This window comes from Phascolarctos cinereus, unplaced genomic scaffold, assembly GCF_003287225.1.
Source record: "Phascolarctos cinereus isolate Bilbo 61053 unplaced genomic scaffold, phaCin_HiC Scaffold_9;HRSCAF=440, whole genome shotgun sequence".
Taxonomy (NCBI): domain Eukaryota; kingdom Metazoa; phylum Chordata; class Mammalia; order Diprotodontia; family Phascolarctidae; genus Phascolarctos; species Phascolarctos cinereus.
The window spans coordinates 192,630,111-192,654,992 of record NW_027556402.1 but is presented as its reverse complement, the minus strand read 5'-3'; the positions used below and the strand labels follow the sequence as shown (position 1 = coordinate 192,654,992).

General features: G+C 39.8%; 1 protein-coding gene across 5 annotated transcripts in view; it reads right to left on the bottom strand.

Moving 5' to 3' along the window:
* The window catches only part of SORCS2 (sortilin related VPS10 domain containing receptor 2), a 1,236,053-nt gene that overhangs the window by 157,628 nt on the left and 1,053,543 nt on the right, over positions 1-24,882 (bottom strand). For all 5 annotated transcript variants that reach the window (XM_020992124.2, XM_020992120.2, XM_020992121.2 and 2 more), the window contains exons 9-10: positions 12,777-12,956; positions 5,338-5,484 (exon numbers count right to left, since the gene is read on the bottom strand). In XM_020992124.2, coding sequence (XP_020847783.1) covers positions 5,338-5,484; positions 12,777-12,956 — 327 coding nt within the window. The remainder of the gene's footprint in view (positions 1-5,337; positions 5,485-12,776; positions 12,957-24,882) is intronic.

The following is a 24,882-nucleotide window of genomic DNA, read 5'->3' as shown; positions in this document are numbered from 1 at the left end:
GCAAAATGCTTTATACATATTATCTCCTTTGCTGCAGTAGCAACCCACTCTTCTCCTCCATCACTCTTCCTGCTTCCAGCCGAGCCCCCACAGCCATCATCCTAGGCAGGGTCTCCTGGGGATATGCAGCTTAGCAACTACTTTGGTGGGTGATGCAGTCGCAGCCACTGAGGTCCAAGAAAGGAAAATTCCCACCACCAAAGTCTTTGGCACAGTCACATGGTTCAATACTGATGTGGGCATGATTTCATGAGTAAAAAACGATGTTATGGAAGATGCATTACTATCTACTTTGCTGCTGCACTCCCCAAAGACCCTGGGACCCATCCATTTGACTCACAGCTGAAATTTATATATGTGTCTCCCCTGTAAGAATGTGAGATCTGTGAGAGCCTGGCCTATCTTGCTTTTCTGTGTGTATTCCTGGCACTTTTTATTTTTCATTCTTTCATTCATTCATTTTATAAGAATATGTTGACTCCACTGATAGAATGCAAGCTTCTTGAGGAGAGGCACAGTATCATTTTTTTTTGTATCCACAAAGCCTAGCACAGGGTATGGCAATAAAAAGTGTTTATTAAATGGTTTTTTTTGATTGTCTAAACCATTTCAATATATTTGTGTGCATGAGAGATAAAGAAATTACTATGAGAATTTATAGGTGAGAGAGATGGAGTCTAGGATTCAGGAGGCGAGGAAATTAGGTAAGACTTTCTGGAAGAGTGGTCATAGAACTATGTCTAAAAGCGTGGGTAGGCTTCCAAATGGCAGAAATATGTGAGAAGGTGTTATGGGCATCAGGAGTCCCATGAGAAAATTACATTCTTTTCCCTCCAAGTTGGATCATACACAGCACAGATACTCCAATCTAGAGCAAATGTGAATAACCCCTGTTCAGTGATAGAGACGTCAAGATCTAGAGTGGGCATGGTGGACTGACATTATAGGAGAGATCCCAGGTCTTCTTTCTCCCTCTATTTAAGAATCTATCGGTATCTGATTTTAGAAAACATCCCATCTCTTTGAACTTATTAATTTTGCACATCTATCTATAACTGCAGCTTGTTTACAGTTTCAATCAGTGGTCAGACTGATTTGGAGAAGCAGTTCTCCTGCTGCCTTAGTCCCCAACAGAACACAGGGAAAACAGAATAGCTCTTGCCTCCTCCCCTCCCATCTCTTCCCTTGGAGTCCTGGGGGGAGGTAGGGTAATATGATTAAATATTAATGTGCTGTGTCTAAGTTCTTATTAAAGTGTTTAGAGAAGAAAAGAAGGAAAATACGGGAACTTCTGGCTACGAAAAAAATTGTTGATGGTGGGTGTGGAGACACCAGAAACTAGGAAAATTAATGGAACCATGTAAGCTCCTCACGTGAGTTGGACCATCCTCATGCCCTAATTTCAAACTGATCTCTGAATTTCTTCTAGTTTTTGTCAGCTACACATAAACTGCTCTGGGTCTTGGGATGAGGTCTGCTGGCATCATGGTTAAATATTCATGGACTGTGTCTGAGGACTCATTAAGATGCCCTAGTAGAATTTAGGTAGTAGAATAAACACTAGAATCAGTCAACATAGCTGGAACAAACCTGTTCTGAATTCCCCTAGGAGGACCATTTTCTAACCCACATCTGTTTGTTCTGTCCACAAACATACTATAAGAGAAATGCTAAATGCTTTGCCACAGTCTAGGTAAATTCTATTTACAACATTCCCTAATCTAGTAACCCTGTAAAAAAAGGGAATGAGGTTAATCTGGTATAATTTACTCTTGACAAAACATTTTGGGGCTTTAAAATAATTTTTCTAGATTTTCACTAACCATCCCTTTAATAACCCATTTCAGATTTTTTTTTCAGGAACTAAAATCAAATTCACTGGCTTATGGTGTTCAGATTTCATTCAATGATCTCTTCTATGAAGGTGACCCTGAAATCACTACCTCCACCTCCTACCACTCCCCAGAAGTTGAAGATGATTTTTGCCTTGTCAAGTTTCTCCTAGCATAATTGATGGACTTTCTCTGGAAAGCTTTCTGTAAAGTGTGTTATACAAATGGATGCTATATCATCATCATCATCATCATGTACTTCATGGAGTCAACCTGGAGATCAAATGGAAGAATGTTTATGCAAGTGCTTTTTTATATATCTACAATTTGCAACGAACCATCATGCATTAAAACTAAATGCTGTCAGTAGGAAGATTTCAGTACAGACTCTCTACCACCATTTAAAACAGGATGCCCACCATTTCTCCTAATCCCAACAGTGACAGAATCACAGACTAGGAGGGCTGCGCTGGGTTTTTATAGATCCTCTTGTTTGAGGAAATTGAAGTTCAGAAAATGGAGGTAACTACTCATCCAGGGCAAGCAGCTTATTAGTACTAAAGCTGAGACTAGAATTCATTTTGCCCTACTCCCAAACTAGTAGTGCCCTTTCCACCATAACACACAAAAGCCTGAGTTGTTAAGTTTTACATTTTGTTTTTGATGAATTCATTAATTTGGTTTTCTCTCTGAATTCAAGGTAATGATAATAGCTGTCATTTCTATAGTTTCACATTTTACAAGGTGTTTTAAACATATTATGGCTTTCGATCTTCAAAATAATCCTGCAGGGTTGGCAAAGTAAGCATTATTTGATGCCTTGATAACCAGGGGGAAAATGTTAGATTTTGAGTCAGAAGACCTGGGTTTGAATTCTGGTTCTATTACTAAGTCCCTTTGTGACCCTGGGTAAGTCAACTACTCCCCTTGTCCCCCATTTCCTCTTTAGCAAAATGTGGGGTTGGACTAGGTGGCCTCTATAGTTCTTTGGAGCTCTAAATTTATGATTGCCAACCTACAGATTGGGAAACCAAGACCCAGAAAAAGTAATTAACATGGCCTAAGTCACAAAGCTAGGTAAACCTGAGTCAGGATATGAAGCCAGGCCTTCTGCCTCCAGACCTTATTCTTCTCTTACTCCATGTTGCTTCCACATTAATTGATTCAAAACAATGTATGGTCAGCTAGTACTTCTCAAGAGCCTGCTGTGTGCTAGGCACTGTACTAAACACAAAAGGCAATAAACAAACAAACAAACAAAAAGTCCCTGCTCTCAGGATGCTCACTGTCTAATGGAAATTGTATTTGTCCCAGAAAGAGCTGTCAAAGAAAGATGGGCTTCCTTCATTGGTAGTGAGTTGCTCATCATCAGAGGTACTCGAGTTGAGTACGTATGACTATCTGTCATTGATATTATGGAAGGGATTCCCATACTGGTGGGAATTGTCCTAGCTGACCTCTGAGCTTCCTTCCAACCAAGAGATTCTTTCATTGAAATCTTACCATTTTCCTTCGCCATGTTGTGTCTGCCCTCAGTGAAAACCTCCATTACGTCAATATGGGCCTAGTGACTGCTGCTTAATTTTAATTTTATATCCTTTGTGCTCAATTTATTTTCCTTGTATATTATAACATTTTTTTGTGTGCTCAATTTGACTACCCACGTACCTTATTTGGACGACACACTTCACCAATTTTCTCCTACTTTTATTATTGTAAGGCACAGACATAAATCTTTCAAAGATTCTCTCCTCAGTGGGCTGTATAATTGCAGACAAATTTTTCACACAGACAAATTCTATTCTTAGCAAAAACTTGCTTTGGCAGGCTCATATGGTTTCACTTCAATAATAAAAATAATAAACAGTAATAATAGCCCTTTTTTAACTTTGCTGTTCTTGGAGGACCTTTGATTTTTAGCAAATAGGAAATAATTAATTTTCAATGTAAAGAGGCAGATGTTACTGTCCTGCGGTTCTCAATGGGGAAACTGACACAGAGGTTAAACAGCAGTTCTAGAATGCATATGTCAGCTAGAGACGACCACATGCAGTTTTTAAAATGACACTAACAGAATTCAGCAATTTTCGAGACTCCTTGCAACTGCCTGTTGACTATACTCTATGAATAAGAGAGTGCCATTCACTCAAAGACTGGCACGAATGCCCAGTTTTCCACGAAGACCCCTGCTCTGATCCCTCTGGCTGGCAATGAGTAGTTGTTGTTGTTCAGTCATGCCTGACTCTTCATGACCCCATTTAGGATTTTCTTGGCAAAGATATTGGAGTGCTTTGCCATTTCCTTCTCCAGCTCATTGTACAGGTGAAAAAATTGAGGCTAATATGGTTAAGGGACTTGCCTAGGGTCATACAGCTAGGAAGTGTCTGAGACCAGTTTTGAACTCAGGTCTTCCTAACTCCAAGCCAGGCACTCTATCTATTGAGTCATCTGGCTGCCTGTGAATGAGCATACCATCTCCTAAATTCCTATAGTGCTAAATTTCTATGGTTCTTGATGGGGAAATTGACTCAAAAGTTGAACAGTAGAACTATTATATTCCTTTAGTGTCTATTTCTCGTTTGACAGAGTCCTAGTCTTTTAGAACTTGAAGTGAAATTAAGGCCCATATTTTGCAAAAGTGGAAACTGAGGCATACAAAAGAGAAGTGGTTTGATAACACTAGGGTCATAGATTCAGGGCTAGAAAGGATTTCAGAGCATGATTGCCTCCTTGTCATCATTTTGCAGAAGTATAAAATGAGGCAGAGAGAGGAAATGACCTGTCAAGGTCATATAGCCAGAGCTGGTAATTGGGAAGGGAATAAGCACTATCTTACTTACTTACTACTATAAGACCTATTTGTTCTCCATATGCTTTCCATTGCAGTATGCAGGCTTCTTCCACTTATTGCGTGCTAACATGGTGTTGTTACTTGTAAGTGGCATCATGTTAGAGTAGACAGAGAGCCTACCTAAGAGTCCTGAGTTCAAGTCCTAACTCTGACATACAAGGAGAGGTGCTCATGGGAATGAGTAAATGATAGATTGATAACTCAAGGGATAGGTCTCTATCACTTCTCATACAATGTTCATCTTTGTGGGCTGTACATTCCATATTTGAAGAGTAAGGAGGTTGGACCAAAGGGCATCCTTATGAACCTATTATCCCAAGTAGTTTAGAGAGCTACAAAAACAAATCAATGTGAAAGGTCCCAAGGGATTCCCTGTACAGGGTATCAGGGAAAGGTCCTTGGAAGGAGTGGTGATTTCAGTCAATCTTGAAAGCATGACTAGGGATTCAATAGATTAAGAGGTGCTATGGGAACCAGAGGATGGTCTCCAGGTGCATTGGATAGATTTTTGGAAAATCATGAGCTAGAATGGTCAGGATGACAAAGCACAGAGGGATGAAGATCCGCGCTGGAGGTGGATATCCAAGGAAATCCCAGGTTACCCATGGTAACATAGTGGATGGAACAACCAAGTAATGACCCAGGGCTACTTACAGGTTTGCAGTTGGTGGGTTTGCCATTCATGTCAGTGGCAGGCGGAGTCAGATAATCCCAGTCTCGGCCTTTGTTGTAAGTTATCAGTGTTGTGACCTTTCCATCAATCTTTTGGTTGGCCAGGAAGACTCCTTTCACCCCTCTGACCTGTGACAAAAACATGATGAGAATCAAGAACAAGCTTTTGGAATTGCCCATTCAACCATTGGGCTGTTTCCAGTGCTGCTGCCCCTCTGCCCACTGTGATTTATGACTCAAAAGGCTCTTCTTCATTTGCCTTCAAGTCCCCCAGGCTCAGGGACAGGCAATAAAGAAATGCAATTAGATTCTGGGCTTCTCTTCCACAGTATATGCAAGTCAATACTCAAGTACAGCTAGAAAAATGTGTGTACCCCATTAGTCCATTTACCCATTTGTTAACACATTCATGCATTCATTCCTCCATCTGCTCAACAAACATTTGCTATACACCTTGGGATAGGGGAAGAGGGAATAAGCATTTCTATGATGCCTACTATGTGCCAGTCACTATGCTAAGTGCTTTACAAATATTACCTAATGTAATCCTCACAATTACTCTGGAAACACCTCCCTAACTTTCCTGCTTCCTCCAGCTTGCACCTTTGCTAGAGCTCCTCCATCAATACAGCATCCCTTCTCAGACAGAGCCAACTTTCTAGCTAATTAATGTTTACAAGACTGAGACATCAGAAGTGAGAGGTCAATCAGATGTGATGACATGAGATTTGGTCTTCCTTCCTTATAAAAATGATGGACCTTCTTCTACATGGGGATATGACTCTTTTGTGGGATGGAACTCCAGTATCTGACAAGAAACTGGCTGTCAGAGCTGAGATTCAGTTACCATGGCTAGTTTGCCCAAGCATATTCCAGCACTGTTTGCATTGCATGCTGCTCTTAAGAATGATGGTTATAGTGGACCCGGGCAGAAGTGGGGAGGGAATCACTCAGCTTCATGACAACTTTCATTACCCAAGGCATAGTGGAAACTTCTCAGAGAGTCTCCCAAAGGTCTAGGAATCCAGGCTGTCTGAATCCAAATCAAGTACTTTAGATATATCCCCACAAAACAGGAATTACCCTGACAGTGAATATCTTAGACAAAGAAAAACACCATTAAAATGTAGCTATCAGTTTGAAAGAAATGATCATAATTTGGAGCTCCTGACTTCGTTCCACTTGTCATCCCTGACAAATGATGAGCCAGCAGTGTCAGATGGGAGCTGGGCAACCACTCCTGTTGCTTTAGCAATGCATTTGATTTCTGGAGGAACCCTCTGGAGAGGCGCCATCTTTGCAAGTTACTGAACCTTGAATTAGAAACCTGCTGCTATTGCCTTCAAAAGAGACATCACTGTGTTAGGAAGCAGAAGGGAACTGTCATGGTGGAAGTGGCTTCAAACCTAGTTAAGGGTGGTTGACACATGGGAATATCAGCTCTTTGTGTTTCTTCATGATACCTTTTAAAGTGTTGGTATTCTCTTTAGGGAGACCTCTCTGTTCCTAGCACGATAGAACCAGGATCTGATCAGGGCTAAGTGAGTGCCTTCAGCAAATAATAATCATTGCGAGACTAATATCCTAAGTAAATATTAGACAAATCTGCCTGCTTAGCCATTGCCACAGGGTGGCATACAATAATTTTTGGGGTCACCTTTCCTGGGATCTTAGGGGTTTATAATACTTATAGGTAGTTGTGGCCTTTCAAATTTGCATAACATTTTATGGCTATAGAGGACTCCCCTCCCCAAAACCCTAAGGGATAAGTATTATATGAAAAAGTGTCATGGATGTGCTAAGGTAGAGTAGTTCAGGTGGCCCTACTGGCTCTGTGCCACTGGCCCTATGTCTGAGGAGCATCATGGTGCTGGGCAGGGTCCGTGATACTGACTGAATGCTCTCTTTGCTTTCAAGATAAGGGTATGAGTAGAAAAAAAACATTTATATTTATATAAAGCTTAGCAATGGGGTTACAAAATGATGATCTAAGGATCTAGTTGATCAGGCTAGTGATCAAGAGAATGATCATTGATGATCAAGTGATCATCCTTCATGGACAAGCTACCCAATGCCTTTCTAGCATTTCATTAATATCAGTGAAGTGAATACTGAGATGGATATATGCTTTATCCATGGCCATATCTCATTCTTGCTACATCATTAGCCTCCCTTCTGTTTTGATCAGGCATTTCCTGGACTTTTATTCGCAAGTCATCATCTGTAATATATTAGAGCCTATTTACATACACAATACATTATGTTATTGTTCTTTTGGGTCCCTGCCATTTGGATTCTTTTGAGATTTTGTGCTATATGACCCACTGGAGCAGCTGAGTGTCACAATGGTTAGGGTTCTAGACTGGGAGTTAGGAAGACCTGAGTTCAAATCCAGTTTCAGACACTCACTAGATGTGTGGCTCTGGGTAAGCCATTTGACCTCTGTTTACCTCAGTTTCCTCAACTGTAAAATGGGAATAATTATGGCATCTTTCTCCCAGGGTTGTTGTGAGGATTAAATAAAATAATATTTGTAAGGTACTTAGCACACTGCCTGGCACATAGTAAGCACTACATAAATGTTAGCTATCATAACAGTAATAACTATTATTACTATTAATTGACATAAAGAATCATAGGGAGATTGCCAAATATATCAACCTTTGCAGATTGAGATCATTGGAAATACTTCACAATTCTTTTAATGATATCCAGTCCTATTGCCATGTCCTGTTCACCTCTGGGCCCAGCTCACTTCCATCTTTAATGCCTATCCATTATGTAGCCAGTGGGCTAGCAATCTGACTGTATGTCATAATCTGACCATCTGGATTCCTCATCCATTTGGTTTTTCCTGTGTGGATTAATAACATGATTTCTTTTTAAGTAACTACATCCGCCACTGAAAATCCTATGATATTAGAGGCAGAAGAAGGCTCATACTCAGGAATTCATAACAGTACCTTGGGGTTATATACAGGGATGGAATAAATTAGGAAAAAGAGTGAGGTTTTAAACCTCAATGGTTTAGTTTTGAATAAATAGGTGAGTAGACAAAGAACAATGGTTTAATGTGTCACAGACTGATGCATATTTTTTTGCCTATCTTTCCCTCCAGACTTTCCCTACCTCCCCTAGATAGAAAACTATCCAAGTTACCTTTGTTTTCAATAATCTTGGAATCCATGGAATTGTGGATACTGGGACTGTGTCTTCCAATAATTTCTGGGCTGCAGTGTAAAAGGGGCACTATGGCATGGTAGTGGTCTCTCTCTCTCTCTCTTCTCTCTCTCTCTCTCTCTCTCTCTCTCTCTCTCTCTCTCTCTCTCCTCTCTCTCTCTCTCTCTCTCTCTCTCTCTCTCTCTCTCTGTGTGTGTGTGTGTGTGTGTGTGTGTGTGTGTGTATTAGGTAGGTGACTGGGTGATGTGTTTAGTTGATAGCAGTAGCATTTCTGCCTGGCCTACAATAATCAACTTTTTAAAGCCAAGAATAGAGTGATAAATTAGGCTGGGATATTTTAGGAAAACCTATTGATCAGTATTGCACAGAAATCTGAACTGGACAGAGGCAGTGGAAAAAAAAGAGCAATGCAACTTTAGAGACTAGTCATGGTGATAATTTTTTTAATTTTTTTTCTCCTCAAGTATGGTTTTTATCTTGGGAATCTCTGACCAAGGTAAAAGTTTTCTGAGCAAGAATAAACTTATTTTTGCTCTATTATCTCTAGATCATGAACATCCCAACTGTAAACAACCAGGACTTTCTATCAATCCCTGTGAATGTACCTAGAGTCAAAACTAGGGGTAGGCCAGGCAGGCAGCTGCCTAAAATAAGGGAATACAAGAACAGCAGAAATTTTAGTACAATTTTTTTCCAATATTTTGTAAGCCAGGTAATTCTGCTTTCTTGCATGCATAGATCGATTTTGGAATGTCACACTGTAGAGACACTGAAGCAAATAAACTTAGTAGCCTAGTGTTTAATGAACAGAAACTACTAGGCTAAGATTACTCCCCATTCAACAAGAATTGCTGTTTAAACTGGAAAGCAATTTGGTACAAATCACATGCCACAATAAGCTCTAAATGGATAGATAGGAGGTGTAAATACAAAAGACCACACTACAACAAATTTAGTAGCAAATGGAAGGAGGTACCTTTTACAGCTATGGCTAGAGGGAGAATTCTTCACCAACAAAAGTATAGAGGTAATTAGGAAAGATGAAAAAAAATTATTCTACAATATTTTAAGAAGCTTTTGTAGAAACAAAATTAGCACAGTTAGAATAAGAAGAGGAGCTAGTATTCATTGAAATATATTTGATAAGGGTTTGATACTTCCAAGATGCATAGAGAAGTGAAGCCAACTTATATAGGAACAAAAAACACTGGCCAAACAGTGAAGTGATCATAAAATAGGGACAGATAGTTTTTAAAAGCAGAAATACAAAGATTCAACAATATTTGAGAGAATACCTGAGATCACTCATAATAGGTACAAATTTAAAAAAATCCAAGCCTCTCCAGTGTTATCTCATATCCCTCAAATTAACAAAGATGACGAAAGATGAAAAGGGCAAATGTTGGAGAGGCTGTGGAAGGACACACATGTGAATGCACTACATGACAACTGTGAATTAGCTCCATTACTCTTGAAAATAATTTGCCATTCTACTAAAACATCACCAAACTACGTGTCCCATTTGATTCAGCAGTCAGGTTGTATTGGACAAATGGGTAAGCAGACAAAGAACATTGGTTCAATGTGGCACTAACTGGTTTATATTTCTAGCCAATCTTTCCCTTCAAACTTTCCCTATCTTCCACCAGATAGAGAGATGTACAAGCTACCTTTGTTTTTAATAAGACTGCTTCACAGAGGTAAAGATAAAAGGAAAGTTTCCACACGTGCAAAAATAAGATATTTATAGTAGTACTTTTATGGTAGCAAGTACTAGAAACAAAGTAGGTGTCTATTGATTGGGGTATGTCTGAACAAATTAAGGTGTATGAATGTATAATAAGTTATTACTGAGCCTTAAGAAATGATGAAAATGAAGGATCCAAGGAAAATTGGATGGAATTATATGAACTGAAACAGAATGAAGTGAAAAGAACAAGAAGGATAATTTACGCAATGACCACAATAATATTAAGGAAAATAACATCAGAATTCTACTCAATAAAGTAACTTATTTGTGATTTGAGTAAATTATTGTTGAAGCAAGCAATCTCTTCTCAGTGGAGTAGAAGAAAGAATCATAGGATCATGGATTTAGGACTGGAAGGAAGCTTAGAGGCCACCCAGTCCAACCCTGCCATTTCACAGATAAGGAAACAGAGGCTCAGAGAGACGGAGTGAATTCTCCAAGTTCACACAAGGAATGATGATGACAAACTTAAACCCAGGTCCTCTGATTCCAAAGCCAGTGCTCCTTCCAGTGAAGTCTGCAGTGTCACACATGACCAGTGGGACGATTTGTTTTGCTTAGTTTTAATTATTTGTTGTAAGGGATCATTCCCTTCCGGGGAGATCATTGGATAGTTGTTGTTCAGTCATTTTTCAGCCGTGTTCAACTCTTCATGACATCATTTGGAGTTTTCTTGCCAAAGGTACTGGAGTGATTTGCCATTTTGTTCTCCAGCTCATCTTGCAGATGAGGAAACTGTGGCAAACAGGATTAAGTGACTTCTCCAGGCTCATACAGCTAGGAAGTATCTGAGGCCAGATTTGATGAAGTTTTCCTAACTCCAGGCCTGGCGCTCTATCCACTGTGTCACCTAACTGCCCTTGGGTAGTGGTAGCAATATACAAAGTATACAAAAAGGAATATCACAAAACACTTATTTTTTTTAAAGAAATGTCATGTGTGACAACCCTTGGGAAAATGGGAACAGACAAGGGCATCATTTTCGAATTACAGGGGTACAATTTTCAAACCTTGCCTAAGGACCATCAATATGTCATAACAGTTCTGGATGTCCTCAACATAAACACATTGTTACATTCATTAGTTTCTGAGGCAAAGCAGGTATGGCTGAAATATCTGAGAGATTGAACATAAATGTGTGAATGTGCTCTCCAGAGAGCAAATGAGGTGATACCAAGTGCTGACTGAGCTACCTATATGACCAAGAAAATGTCACATAACCCAAAGAGTTATAGCTGAAAGGGCTTTGAGATCTTGTCCCCTTACTTACATGTCTAAAATGAGGCCCAGGGAGAAGTAACTTTCCTGATATGTAGTAAGTTATAAGAGAGTATGTATTTGAACCCATGTCTTTTGGCTTAGCTAAGAAAGGGCTGTGTTCCCCTGGACTGGGACAGCTCACTTTCTCAAGGGACTAAAATCATACCAGGTCAATGTTATGGATAGGACGGCTATGGTTTTTCTGCTGTTTGGAGTCTTAGGTAGATTTCATTATACAGCATAATCTAGGGTAGGGTGGTTTTTCTTTTTCTTTTTGCAGGGGCAGGGGTTTTTAACTTTATGTTTGTGAATTTGGCATTTAAAAATATTTTGATAACTATTTCAGCAAAAGTGGCTTCCTTTGTAATCTTGTATATTTCACACACATATTTGAATTTGAAATTTGAATTTGCATTTGAAAACATCACTTAGAGAAGAAATGAAAATACCTCAAAACTAAATGAATGTGATCCATGACCCAGTTAGGACCTTAGAGTCTTTTGGCTCAGTTAGTAGTAGCTTCTCTCTTCTTTTCCCCTGGCTGCATGTCTCTCCTCTTTAGTGTATCCTTCACAGAAGAGCCAAAATAATCTTCTAAATGAATAGATCTGACCATGTCCTTCCCTTTCTGAAAATTCTTTAGTGATTCTCTGTTGCTTTTCAGATAAAATACAAATCCTTTACCCTGATATTCAAGGCCTTCCATAATCTTACTCCAACCTATCTTTCCATTTTCCCCTCTGTACTTTCTACATTGCTGTCAAATTGGAGTATTAGGTATTCTCCAATCTTGTTCCACTCTCCCAGCTCTGTGCACTCATTCAGACTGTCACCTAATTTGTAGAATGCTCTTCTTCCCTATATCTGGCTATTCATCTTCCTTTTTTTTTTATCTCCTCCAGGGATCAGTTCAGATGCCACCTCCTCTTCAAATTTCCCAAGAAGACTTTGTCTAGACTTCTCTTTGGCTCCCATCCCTTTGCATAACACTTATTGGTATGCATGCCTTAATAGAGTGGAAGCTTCTTGAGGGCATACATTGTGTCACGTTTCATCTTTGCTATTCAACACAGTAAGCACAGGGTCATGGAATACACATCTAGCACTTGAAGGGACCTTATAACCCCCTTTACATTGGACAAAACTGAGGTTCACAGAGGTTGTGATTAGCCCAAGGTCACACAAGTCCCAGACAGAAAACATAGATATTTAGAAGCATATGGTAGTATACCTCCAGGATATCGATCAGGACATTCTCTTCCGGTTGTTTCGTGCTCCTTACATTCTCAAGCACAATTGAATAGTATACACCCTGTGGGTCTGACTGGTAAAGGTTGTACGTGTCTGTTTGGTACCATTCTTGGACAGCCACAAATACCTCATTTTCATCAGTGCTGATAATCTGCAAGTCCTGCCAGAAAAGAAATAGAAATTGAGTTGATATATTTCAGATGCATGCTTTTATTTATAGAAGATTTTGAACCAGCCTACCTCCAAAAAGCTTGCAAGCAGCCTGTAAAATCTAACACAATATGAAACAGAACAATATAAACAGAACAAATCTAATTAAAAGGAGCAGGGAAGTAGATGTTACCAGGCACCTGGGATGAGTTAGCTACTACAGCTGAGCATGGAATGTAGCCCAGAGCTTTCTGGCAGCTGAGGCAAAGAAGGAAACATATTGAATTAAGCAGCTCTCATTTGTCTGATTAAAGGAAGGAAACACATCCACCTGTAAAGACAATTCTGTTTTCGTCATTCAACACTCAGAAAATATTTTATGAGTGCGTAGGATGTTCAGTCCACTGAGTTATATCCTTGGGATAGGTACAGGTTTTAATAAGACATAGTTCCTACCCTCAAGTTGTTTAGCATCTTGAGCTATGGAGGAGATAAAACAAAGATAGTCAGCATCAGATGTACATTCAAGTTTTACCTCTGAAGACTACCGTGTGATCTTGAATAAGTCACTCGACCTCAGTGCCTAGGCAACTCTATCTATAAGTCACAGCACAAATTCTAACCTGCATAAGTAGTGAAAGATTCTTCCCTGGGAATATCTCATACCAGTGAAATGACAAGTTTGGACTGAAAAAAGTCTTATCATAGATAAGTAAGATGCCAATTAGAACTTGCTATGCCCACAGAACTAAGAGGTCAGAGACGGAAAAGATCCTTCCAGCTTTGGGAACTTAATACATTCAGAGCCAGAAGGGACTTTGGAGATCATCCAGTCCTATTACTGAAAGTCATGCTGACTCAGTGAGCTATTGTTTTCAGTCCTGCTTATAAATCAGTGTTGAGGGAGGCTCTGTTGAGGTAGGTTCTGGTGGGGAAAGTATCACTCAGGTCCCAGCTTTTGTATTACTTGATATTCATCAGATATCCTTACCTGTGATGGTTGTACCTGTTAAACCTGACATAAAGGCAATTTGGGAGGAACTGAGATGCAATGGCCCAGACTCTTTTGCTTATTTGGAACTCTCTGAATTGTCTTTATCTCATTATGAAAGTTATCAGTAAAAGCTCCATCTTGAATCCTTTGCTGATCTCTTGATCAGCTCAACAAACATGTTGCTGCCTTGATATATTTTAATAAACTCTTTTAATTCTCTTTGTCCTGAGTTTTGCCTCATTAATCAGGGTGAAAACTTGAATAAGGAATTTTCCTTTTAACACTCTCTCCTGTGATATATGAGGAAATAGGCCCAGAGAGATTGTGATGTGGCAAAGGTCACATAGGCAGTGAGAAGAGCTGGGATTTAAACTCAAGAAAATCCTGCTTCCCAACTCTAAATCAAATTTTCTTCCCACTACGATACCCTATTACAGGTATCCTTATGGTATTATGGTATCATGAGAGCAGGACCTTAGGGTGTCAACAGGCAGAGATAGGGAAGGAGCTCCAGGTAAATCCTAGGTACTGGATTCAAAGAGGAGTTCATGGCAGGAGTGCTTAGGATAGAGGCCCCAGGTAAGGCAGCTAGGTGGCACAGTGGATAGAGCAGGGGCTTAGAGTCAGGAAGACTTCTTCCCAAGTTCAAATCAGGCCTCAGACAATTACTAGCCATGTGACCCTGGGCAAGACATTTAGCCCTGTTTGCCTCAGTTTTCTCATCAGTAAAATGAACAGGAGAAGGTAATGACAAATCACTCTAGAAGCTCTGCCAAGAAAATCTCAAATGGGGGCAGAGCCAAGATGGCAGAGTAAAAGCAGTGACTTGCTTGAGCTCTCCCCCAAGCCCCTCCAAATACCTGTAAAAAATGACTCTAAACAAATTCTAAAGCATCAGAACTCACAAAAAGATAGAGTGAAACAAATTTCCAGGCCAAGACACCCTGGATGGTTGATCTGAAAAGTATATCGTGCCGGGCTGGGAGAGGAACGCAGTTCAGCATGGGCACGCAAGCCACAGTGAACCTGGAGCAGGCCTCAGAGGACTGAATAACAGGCAGCTGTGGCAGTTTCCAGACTTCTCAACCCATGGATGCCAAAGACAACTTAGAAGAACAGTGGGAAAAGTCAGTGTCTGTGGTGGTGAGAGAGAAGTGTGGTGCATTCACAGCCCTAATCCCTGAGCACAGCCCTGAGGTGGTGGCTGCCTCCTGAGCTTCTGGCCCACAAACTGAGGGGCAATCGAGTGGCTGATCAGAGGGGAATTGCAGGGATCTCTTTGCTGGTGCAGGATTCTCTTGCTTTGCCTGTGCTTGGATCTGGGTCACAGTTCTGGGTGGTGGTCCTGAGGCAAGAAGGAGCGCTGGAGTGGTTGAGCTTGTAGTGGCAGTGAAGAGAAATTCTCCTCACAATTCCAAGATGAAAAGGAGTGCTTGTGGTCACTCATAGACCAGAGCACAGGTCAGGAAAGGAATAAACACCTCGCCCCTTATCATACCACCTTGGAAGAACTGAAAATTTACAGGTCCCTAGAAGTATCTCTGAAAGCTGCACAAAACCCCCAAAGCTTGGGACAGTACATTCCGCACACTGGAAGCAGACCCCTACCTTAATAAAGAGTTTATAACTCAAATAATTGGCTGGGATCATGAGCGAGCAGTGCAAAAAGAGTCAGACCATAGAATCTTACTTTGGTAACAAAGAATATCAAAACATACAACCAGAAGAAGACAGCAAAGTCAAAGCTCCTACATCCAAAGCCTCCAAGAAAAATATGAATTGGTCCCAGGCCACTGAAGAGCTCAAAAAGGATTTTGAGAAGCAAGTAAGAAAAGTAGAGGAAAAACTGAGTGATGCAAGAAAATAATGAAAAACAAATCAACAGCTTGCTAAAGGAGACCCAAAAATATACTGAAGAAAATAACACCTTAAAAAATAGCCTAACCCAAAAGGCAAAAGTGGTCCAAAAAGTCAATGAGGAGAAGAATGACCTTAAAAGCAAAATTGGCCAAATGGAAAAGGAAGTCTAAAAGCTTACTGAAGAAAATACTTCCTTAAAAATTAGAATAGAGCAATTGGAAGATAGTGACTATATAAGAAATCAAGATACTATAAAACAAAGCCAAAAGAATGAAAAAAATAGAAAACAATGTGAAATATCTCACTGGAAAAAAACTGACCTGGAAAATAGATCTAGGAGAAAGAATTTAAAAATTATTGGACCATCTGAAAGCCGTGATCAAAAAGAGAGCTTAGACATCATCCTTCAAGAAATCATCAAGGAAAACTGCCCTGATATTTTAGAACCTGAGGGCAAAGTAGAAATTGAAAGAATCTACTGATCACCTCCTGAAAGAGATCCCCAAAGGAAAACTCCTAGGAATGTTGTAACCAAATTCCAGAGTTCCCAGGTCAAGTAGAAAATATTGCAAGCAGCCAGAAAGAAATAATTCAAGTATTGTGGAGACACAATCAGGATAATGCAAGATTTAGCAGCTTCTACATTAAGGGACCACAGGGCTTGGAATATAATATTCCAGAGGCAAAGGAAATAGGATTACAACCAAGAATCACCTACTCAGCAAAACTGAGTATATTCCTTCAGGGGAAAAAATGGATATTCAGTGAAATAGAGGACTTTCAAGCATTTTTGATGAAAAGACTGGAGCTGAATAGAAAATTTGACTTTCAGATATAAGACTCAAGAGAAACATGAAGAGATAAACAGAAAAGAGAAATCATAAGAGACTTATTAAGGTTGAAATGTTTATATTCTACATGGAAAGATGATATTTGTAATTCATGAGTACTTTGTCAGTATTAGAGTAGTTGGAGGGAAAAAATTATATGTATGTGTGTATGTATGTATGTATGTATGTAGATAGATAGATAGATAGATAGAGAGATAGATAGATAAATAGATAGATAGATAGAGGGCACAGGGTGAGTTGAAGATTAAGGGGTGATATCTAGAAAATAAAATTAAGGGGTGAGAGAGGATTATATGGAGAGAAGGAGAGGAGAGGTGGAATGGGGTAAATTATCTCACATAAAACAGACAAGAAAAGGCTTTTAAGGTGGAGAGGAAATGGGGGAAGGTGAGAGGAAATGAGTAAATCTTATTCTCACTGGATTTGGCTTAAGGAGAGAATAATATACACACTCAATTGGGTATGAAAACCTATCTTACCCTATAGGAAAATAGGGAGGGAAGGGAACAAGAGAGCAAGAGAATGATAGAAGGGAGGGCAGCTTGGGGGAGGGGGTAATCAGAAGCAAAGCCTTCTAAGGAGGGACAGGGTCAAAAGAGAGAATAGAATAAATGGGGGGTGGGATTGGATTAAGAGAAGTATACTTATTTTTTCACATGACTACTATGGAAATGTTTTGCATGACTACACATGTATAACCTGTATGGAGTTGCTTGCCTTCTCAATGAGGGTGGGTGGGTGGGTGGGGAGGGAGAAAAATTGTTTTTGTTTTTTGGTTAGGCAGTCGGGTTAAGTGACCTGCCCAGGGTCACACAGCTAGTAAGTGTTATGTGTCTGAGGCCAGATTTGAACTCAGGTCCTCCTAAATCCAGGGCTGGTGCTCTATCCACTGTGCCACATAGCTGCCAAGGAAGGCAGAAAATTTGGAACCCAAAGTTTTAAAAACAAAAGTTAAAAAAAATTGTTTTCACATGCATCTGGGAAATAAGACATACAGGAAATGGGGCATAGAAATCTATCCTGCCTTACAGGAAAATTGAAGGGGAAGGGGATAAGAGAAGGGGGTGAGAGATAGAAGGGAGGGAAGATTAGGAGAAGGGGTATTCAGAATGCATGCCATCTTGGGGTGGGAAGAGAGATGAGATGGGAAGAAAAATTGGAACTCAAAATCTCATGGAAGTAAATGTTGAAAATTAAAAATAAATTAATTAAAAAAAAAGAAAATCTCAAATGGGGTCACAAAGAGTTAAACATCACTGGATGACAACAAAGAGGAGGACAGAAGAAAATGCTTATTGTCTTTACAAAAGATGCAGAAAAAGTTTTGGAAATGGAAGTATTTAGCACCAGCCGTTTATAAAAGCTGAGAATGCTAAGATCAGGACTTCAGTCTCTGGAGGCATTTCCATAAGAAGCTGGAATGACAAAACCCAAGGTTAATGCTGATTAGTGGCCTAATTCAGGGCAAGTATTCAATAGAGAAAATCTAGAGGAACACAAGAAAACCTTTCCATCAGGCTGCCTGTCTCAGATTCCAGATATTTGAGCCAAATCTTCTGACTCCTGAGGTCCTTGCTCTCAGTTTGGGGGTACAGAAAGTTATAATACAAAATAACCCCTGATAAGTTTATCATGAGGTCTAAGCCAGGTGTCTTCTGAAGCCAACTAGTTATGAGGTCATTATAAAGAAGGTGAGATTTAGGAGGGGGGATCAGGCAAGTGTCTGTGGAATAAAAAGAAGATGAGTTCTACAGCACCAGTGGACAGTGATTGAAGTGCCAAGATTCTGTATTATTTATGAAAAAGGGAACCATCTGATCAAAAAAAAACCCCAAAATGAAATGAAACGAAACAAAACAAAAACCAGGTGCAAGTTAGAATTTACAATCTGTTGTGAAAGGTTAGGAACCTGACAGGTTGTCACCCAGCTGAAGGATCAGCTTTCTGTAGCAGGAGTAGGAGGCCTAAATCAGTAGGTTACAGTGCTCCTTTATGTAGTTTGAATCAATCACCACATGTCAACCACCAAGTTCGAGATATATCTGCATCAGACACAGGGTAATACAAAAAGATGCATAAGATGCTATCATGAATCTCACTAAGTTTATACTTCAAGACAATGAACCACCTGGAAATGTATATCGAATGTATGTATGAAACATATGTGGAACATACGTACAAAACTCACATGGAAACATAATCTAGAAGACAAAAGTGTCAAATGAATGATACAGATCCTAGGTGTCAAACTTGTGGCCACTGGCTGGCCAGCAGCAATTGAACTCCCCAGTGTGGCACAGACCAGAGTAAAATATAACCTGAAAACGTTTAACAAAATAAATAAAAAATACAACACAACTTAATGTCAATTTGTGATTTTTTAAAGTCAATATGCTACATTTGAGTTTAATATCAATGACACATAATAAGTTTTCATAGACTAGAAGGAACATTAGAGATTATCTGGTCCAATCCCCTCATTTTACAGGGAAGAAAACTGAGGCCTTGGGAGGCTAAATTAGTCAATCAAGGTCACACATTTAATGAGTATCAAAGTTGGGCTTGAACTTAGGTTGCCTGATTCTTAGCTCTAAGCCCGATGCAAGAGTTGAGAGGAAAGAGAGATGACCCATGAGATGGGTTGGTGTAATTACAGAAGGCTTGGAAGAAGATAGGAGCTAGAACTTCTACTCATTAGTCTCAATTCTGTCCTTCTTGGTTAACAAAGAAGAAACTTTTTGTCATGAAATCAATGAATTGATTCACCAGCGGATTTTATATGCTATATGTCGGATAATACAAAGATACAAATGATATATAGCTACCCTCTTGGAACTTAAATTCTTCTGGAGATAATATATGTACAACATACTTATCATATATGTAAATTAGTATATGGATATTGGAATTCATGGTGGGGAGACACTAGCAACTGGGGGAAACAGAAAAGACTTTATATAAGAGGTAGCATTTGAACTGTTTTTTGAAGGAAGGTAGGGTTTTGAGGAGGCACAGAAGAGAAGGCAATGCATTGTCCTCGTGAAGGACAATGTAGAGGCGCAAAAAAAGGGGGAGATGAAATGCCATGACAGAAGAATAGTAAGAAAGATAATTTAGCCAGATCCCCAGAGGACAAAGAGTTAGGGCTAGAAGGGTAGGTTGGGGCTGGGTTGTGAAGGGCTTTAAATGTCCAACAAATAATTTGTATTTAATCATAGAGGAAATATGGAGGGAGACACTATAACTGATTACACAGCAGAGTGGCATGGTCAAGATCTCTGCATTAGGACGATCATTTTGGCAGCTGTGTGGAGGATGAATTGGGGAGGGGAGAGTGTTGAGACAGGGAGGCTGATTTCAGAGGTTATCCAAAAGTCCAGGTTACAGCTGATCTGGACCCCACCTAGAGTATGGCATCTGAGTAAGTGGAGAGAAGGGTATGTATGAGAAACGTGTGGAGGCAGAATTGATGAGACTTGGCAAAGGCTTTTGGCTTTCAATTATGTATGACTTGATACCTACAAACAGTTACTGAAAGGGTATATGCAACCCTGATGAGCACAATGGCCTTGGAGCTGGAAAGCCTGGGACTGAGCTTCAACTTTGTTGTACACTAGTTATGAGCATTGCACAAGGCACTTCATTTTTCTGCATCTTCTTTTTATCATCTGAAAAAAATGAGATGATGTCTTCTAAGGGTTGAAGGTGAAAAAATACAGTGTGTATGTTTGTAGATGATGAGAAAGAGGCTGATGATGATGATGATGAGAATGATGATGAAGATGATGACTTGCTGTTCTTGCACATTTCTTGCTTTCCCAAGACATCCTGGGGGTGTTTTATTTTGTTTGGAGCCTTTTTTGTCTCACTGGTTGCTGGGAATCTTTGACATGCTGCAGCATTCTGTCAGATATTATGCCCAGCTCTGCCTTGGAGACATATTCTCTCTTTTCTTTTAAAAAAAAGTCTTAATAGATTAACTCTAGGCTCGGCTGAGTAAGTAAATTAAAAGCTAATGGCTTCATTTAAGGGGGATATAATTGGCTTAGCTTAGGAAATGAGTAGCAATGCTATTTCAGAACACGTTTGTTTCAGGGGGTCATGGCTCCTTCAAGAATCAGACAGTGGAACAAGCATTCTGGAATGGGCATTTATTTAAGACATGACAGAGATTCTACCCATGACAAAGAGTAAAATTAAAAAAAAACCCCTCATATACCCAATTCTGGTGATTCATATGAGAACAAATGTCATCTACCACCAGAAGGAACTCAAAAGCACTGCTTGGGGTAATGGGGTCCTCAACCCAAAATTAAAGACCTTGGGGGTGCAAATGATATCTGTATCACTATTGGAGACTGAAGGTTCTCAGGAACAAGTTGGGCTTCTGATGTCCCCCCCACCAAACTCCAATTCTGGGAGCTCTTTCTATAGGGACCCTCACAAGTCAGACTCCCAAAAGATACAGACGTCTATCAAGCCTGTGGTACCCATATAAACTACAAAGAGTCAAGATTTTGCACAGTCTATTTGTGGGAAAGATGGAGAGCCTTAGAGGCAGGGTTCTTAGCAACTGAGTTCAACACCTTCATTTAAGAGGTTAGGGAACTGTGGACCAGAGAGGGAAAGTGACCAATAAGTGAGATTTGGGGTATGGATTCTCAGGTTTTCTGTCTTTGAAAAGTGGTTTACTTGCTCTAGTCAGCCTTTTGACAGAAGATTCAGACAGCTGACAAGGAGGTAAAGCAGAAACATTACTACTTCTGTTGTTGAGTCATCTCCGTCATGTCCAATTCTTCATGACCACATTTCTTGGCAAAGATACTGGAGTGGTTTGCCATTTTCTTCTCCAGCTCATTTTGCAGATGAAGAAACTGAGACAAGCAAGGTTAAGTGACTTGCCCAGGGTCACACAGCTAGTAAGTATCTGAGACCAGATTTGAACTCAGGAAAATGAGTCTTCCTGCCAGGCCTAGAGCTCTGTCCATTGCCTAGGATGTAGGTCTTGTGAAATATTATTACCTCCATTTTATAGAAAACAAAGTCTCCAGGAAGTTAAATGATTTTGCAGGGTCATACAGTGAGTTTCTGGCAGAGCTCGGGTTGAAACAAAAACCCAGCATTCTTCCTATTAAATAAGAGAAACTTCAGGTTTCTTTTTATGAAGATAGTCCAATTAAAATATTTTTAGGCTGAAGTAGACAAAAGATTTCTCAAATCCTGTTCTCACTGGTTACTGAAATAAATTGACACCAATATACCACTGATTTAATATTGAGTTCTGAGATAGGAACAGATTATTTCTGGGAACTTTCCCCAGTTGCAGTACTTATATATTGCCTGATAAAACTATAAGATTATTGGATTACAGGAGTAGAGATTTACAGCTAGAAGAGACTTCATAAGATATTCAGTCTAAGCTTCTCATTTTTGAGCTGAGGAAAGAGAAGCCCAGCAAGGTAATGTGGCTTGTCACTGAGGCAGGTAGGAGTATCTGAGTAGGGGATCCACAGATCCAACTGTGAGAAAGATATTGTAGCAATGTCTACCTCTGCTTGCCCACCTAGAGACCCCTCAGGAAAATCAAAGTTAAAAAATTAAGCCTAGAGATATACGGGGTAAGATATGTCAGGACTACAGTTCATGTCATGAGCTGGAACAATGTGGGCCAATGGTATGACACTGAAATTAAGAGATTTAATGTGAAGAAAAAGGATTTTTTTTTGAGGCAAATGGGGTTAAGAGACTTGCTTAGGGTCACACAGCTAGCAATTATCTGAGGTCAAATTAGAACTCAGATCCTCCTAACTCCAAGGCCAATGCTCTATCCACTGCACCACCTAGCTGCCCTGAAGGAATAAAATTCTAATGCTGAGAGATAGGGAGATGCTAATTCTGCTGTCTTCTGCCTTAGGCAGACCACCTCTACAATATCATGTTTGGTTCTAAGCCCTATCTTTCAGAAAGAAAATTGATGAATTAATGAAGAATATTAAAAAGAAAGTGACTAAGACAGGGAAGAGCCTTGGAAACATGCTACAGGAAGATCAACTGGGAGTATAAAGTTAGGGTAGATAGCATAGCTGAAAGGCCCCTTGCACAGAGAGATCAGACTCGTTTCTCCTTAGCCCTGGAGGGAGGGGCTAGGAGCAATGAACAGAAGCTGGAGGCAGGCAGGCTTCAGTAATAAAAGCTGTCCAGAAAGCAGGCAGGCTGCCTTAGGCATGGGTAGTGTTTGGGGGAGGGGAGAACTGTAGTGAATTCTCTGTCACTAGGGGTCTTCATATAGAGATGCTACAGTCACTTTTCAAGGACACCACAATCTCATATTTCAGCTCGCCTCAGTGCTGGGTCTCTCCTAACTCAAAGATTCTCTGATAAAGCCCAGTGTTGAGGGCAGGGATAACTGCATTAAATATTCATATTGTTCTGAGAACCCCTCTTGGCCTTGTTAGAGATTATCTGTTTCTTATTCATCCAATTTTGTCTTCCTGTGAAGGATTAGCCAATACATAATGCTTCCCATAAAACCATTTTGTAACTGAGAAATTTAATTTCACAATCTACCTTTTGGCTTTTCTTTTTAAATGGTGAATTGGGAATTATTTTTTCAAAGGCTTACTTTTAATAATGGAAAAAATGTCTGAATCTCTGTCTTTTCCCCCATCAGACTGCCTCACCTATTTGTCTCAGGACATTGTATTCTGTGGAACACAAGGATTAGAGGTGGGTTTCCATCTCTCCATAGTTTTATTAACTTGTGACAATGAATGGCCCCATGGGAAGGATCACTGTCACTTTCTGTCAGGTCCCTAAAACAGTATACCATTGTGATGCCTGCCTGGTCATATCCAAAGCTTTCTCTGGAAAATTCAAGGCTTAGAAACTCACCTCAAAGTCTGGGGACCTGGAATTGAATTTGTGGTTCCCCCAAAACTCACTGCGCTACTTTGAAGCTATGCCATGTGGCCTCTTCTATCTTTTTCAGTTTTCACAAAGGCTTAATCCGTTGAATTAATTAAAACTAATTTTAAATTAATTAAACTGCTTAATCTGGTTTTCAAGACTTTCCACAAATTGGCACAAATCCATACCCAAGATCAGTTCCTTTTGCTCTTTAGAAAATACCAACAGGCAGGAAGATGACATCTAAGGTTCATTCTAATTCTGGGATTCCATGCATCTATAATTTTGCCTCCACTCCAAGTAAACTGGTCTCCTTGCTGTATGTAAAATACCCTGCTCATCCCAGGTGCTCTGCCCTGAAACAGAGTGGAAAGCACACTGGACTTTTAGTTAGAAGGACTGGGTTCCAATTCCAGTCCAATATTTACATGAACTTGGGCAAATGACTTTATTTCTAGATTTCTAAAATGGTGGCAATCCCTGTCTTCTTGACCTTATAGGATTATGGTAAGAATAAAATTAGAATGTAAATGTAAAACACTTTGTAAACTGTAAAGCGCTGTCCCAACGTCACAGTTTTTTTTTTTCCCCACTGTCATCAAGCTCTTATGTACCCCAGGTTGAGAATACCTCCCTTTGCCTATTGTTTATTCACATTCTGCCTAATCTTCAAGATACAGTTCAGGGCCAATTTCTTCCATGGAGCCTTCTTTGCATTTACCTCTCACTCCTCTGATGCTACTATGATGCTACTAATGGCTATCTAATTATTTACTGTTATTTTAATTCTTATTCTACTTAGAAAATCTCAAAACTGGAAAGGACCTTAAACAATCATTTCATCCATCTCCTTCACTGTACAAACTGAGGCCTGGAGAGAAGTGACTTTTCCAAAATCACATGACTAACTAAATGGGAGAGCAGATAACAGATACCAAGTCTCCTAATTTAGGAGTACAATGTTCTTTTCGTTACAACCCTGCTCTGTCTTCCTATAAAGATTCCCAGTTTCTCAAGAGTAGGGATAATTTCTTCTTCTCTATATCTTCCAGAGAAAACAGCTATTTCCGGAACAAGTATGTATGGAAAAACTAAATGGGCAGGTAGGTAGATTGACGAGCTTAGTACACTATGTGGAACAACTGAAACACTTATTATTCAGTGGTTTTGTAAATTTCTGATGATCTCTGAGCCCCACCATCGAGCTGTATTTTGTCTCTATGCAAGATCTTCTCCTATACATTTTCCTCATTTCCTTAATGAAATGCCCTCCACTCCAGTTAAACTTAATGAAAGTAAGACTTGTGGTAGAGCAGAAAAAGGCA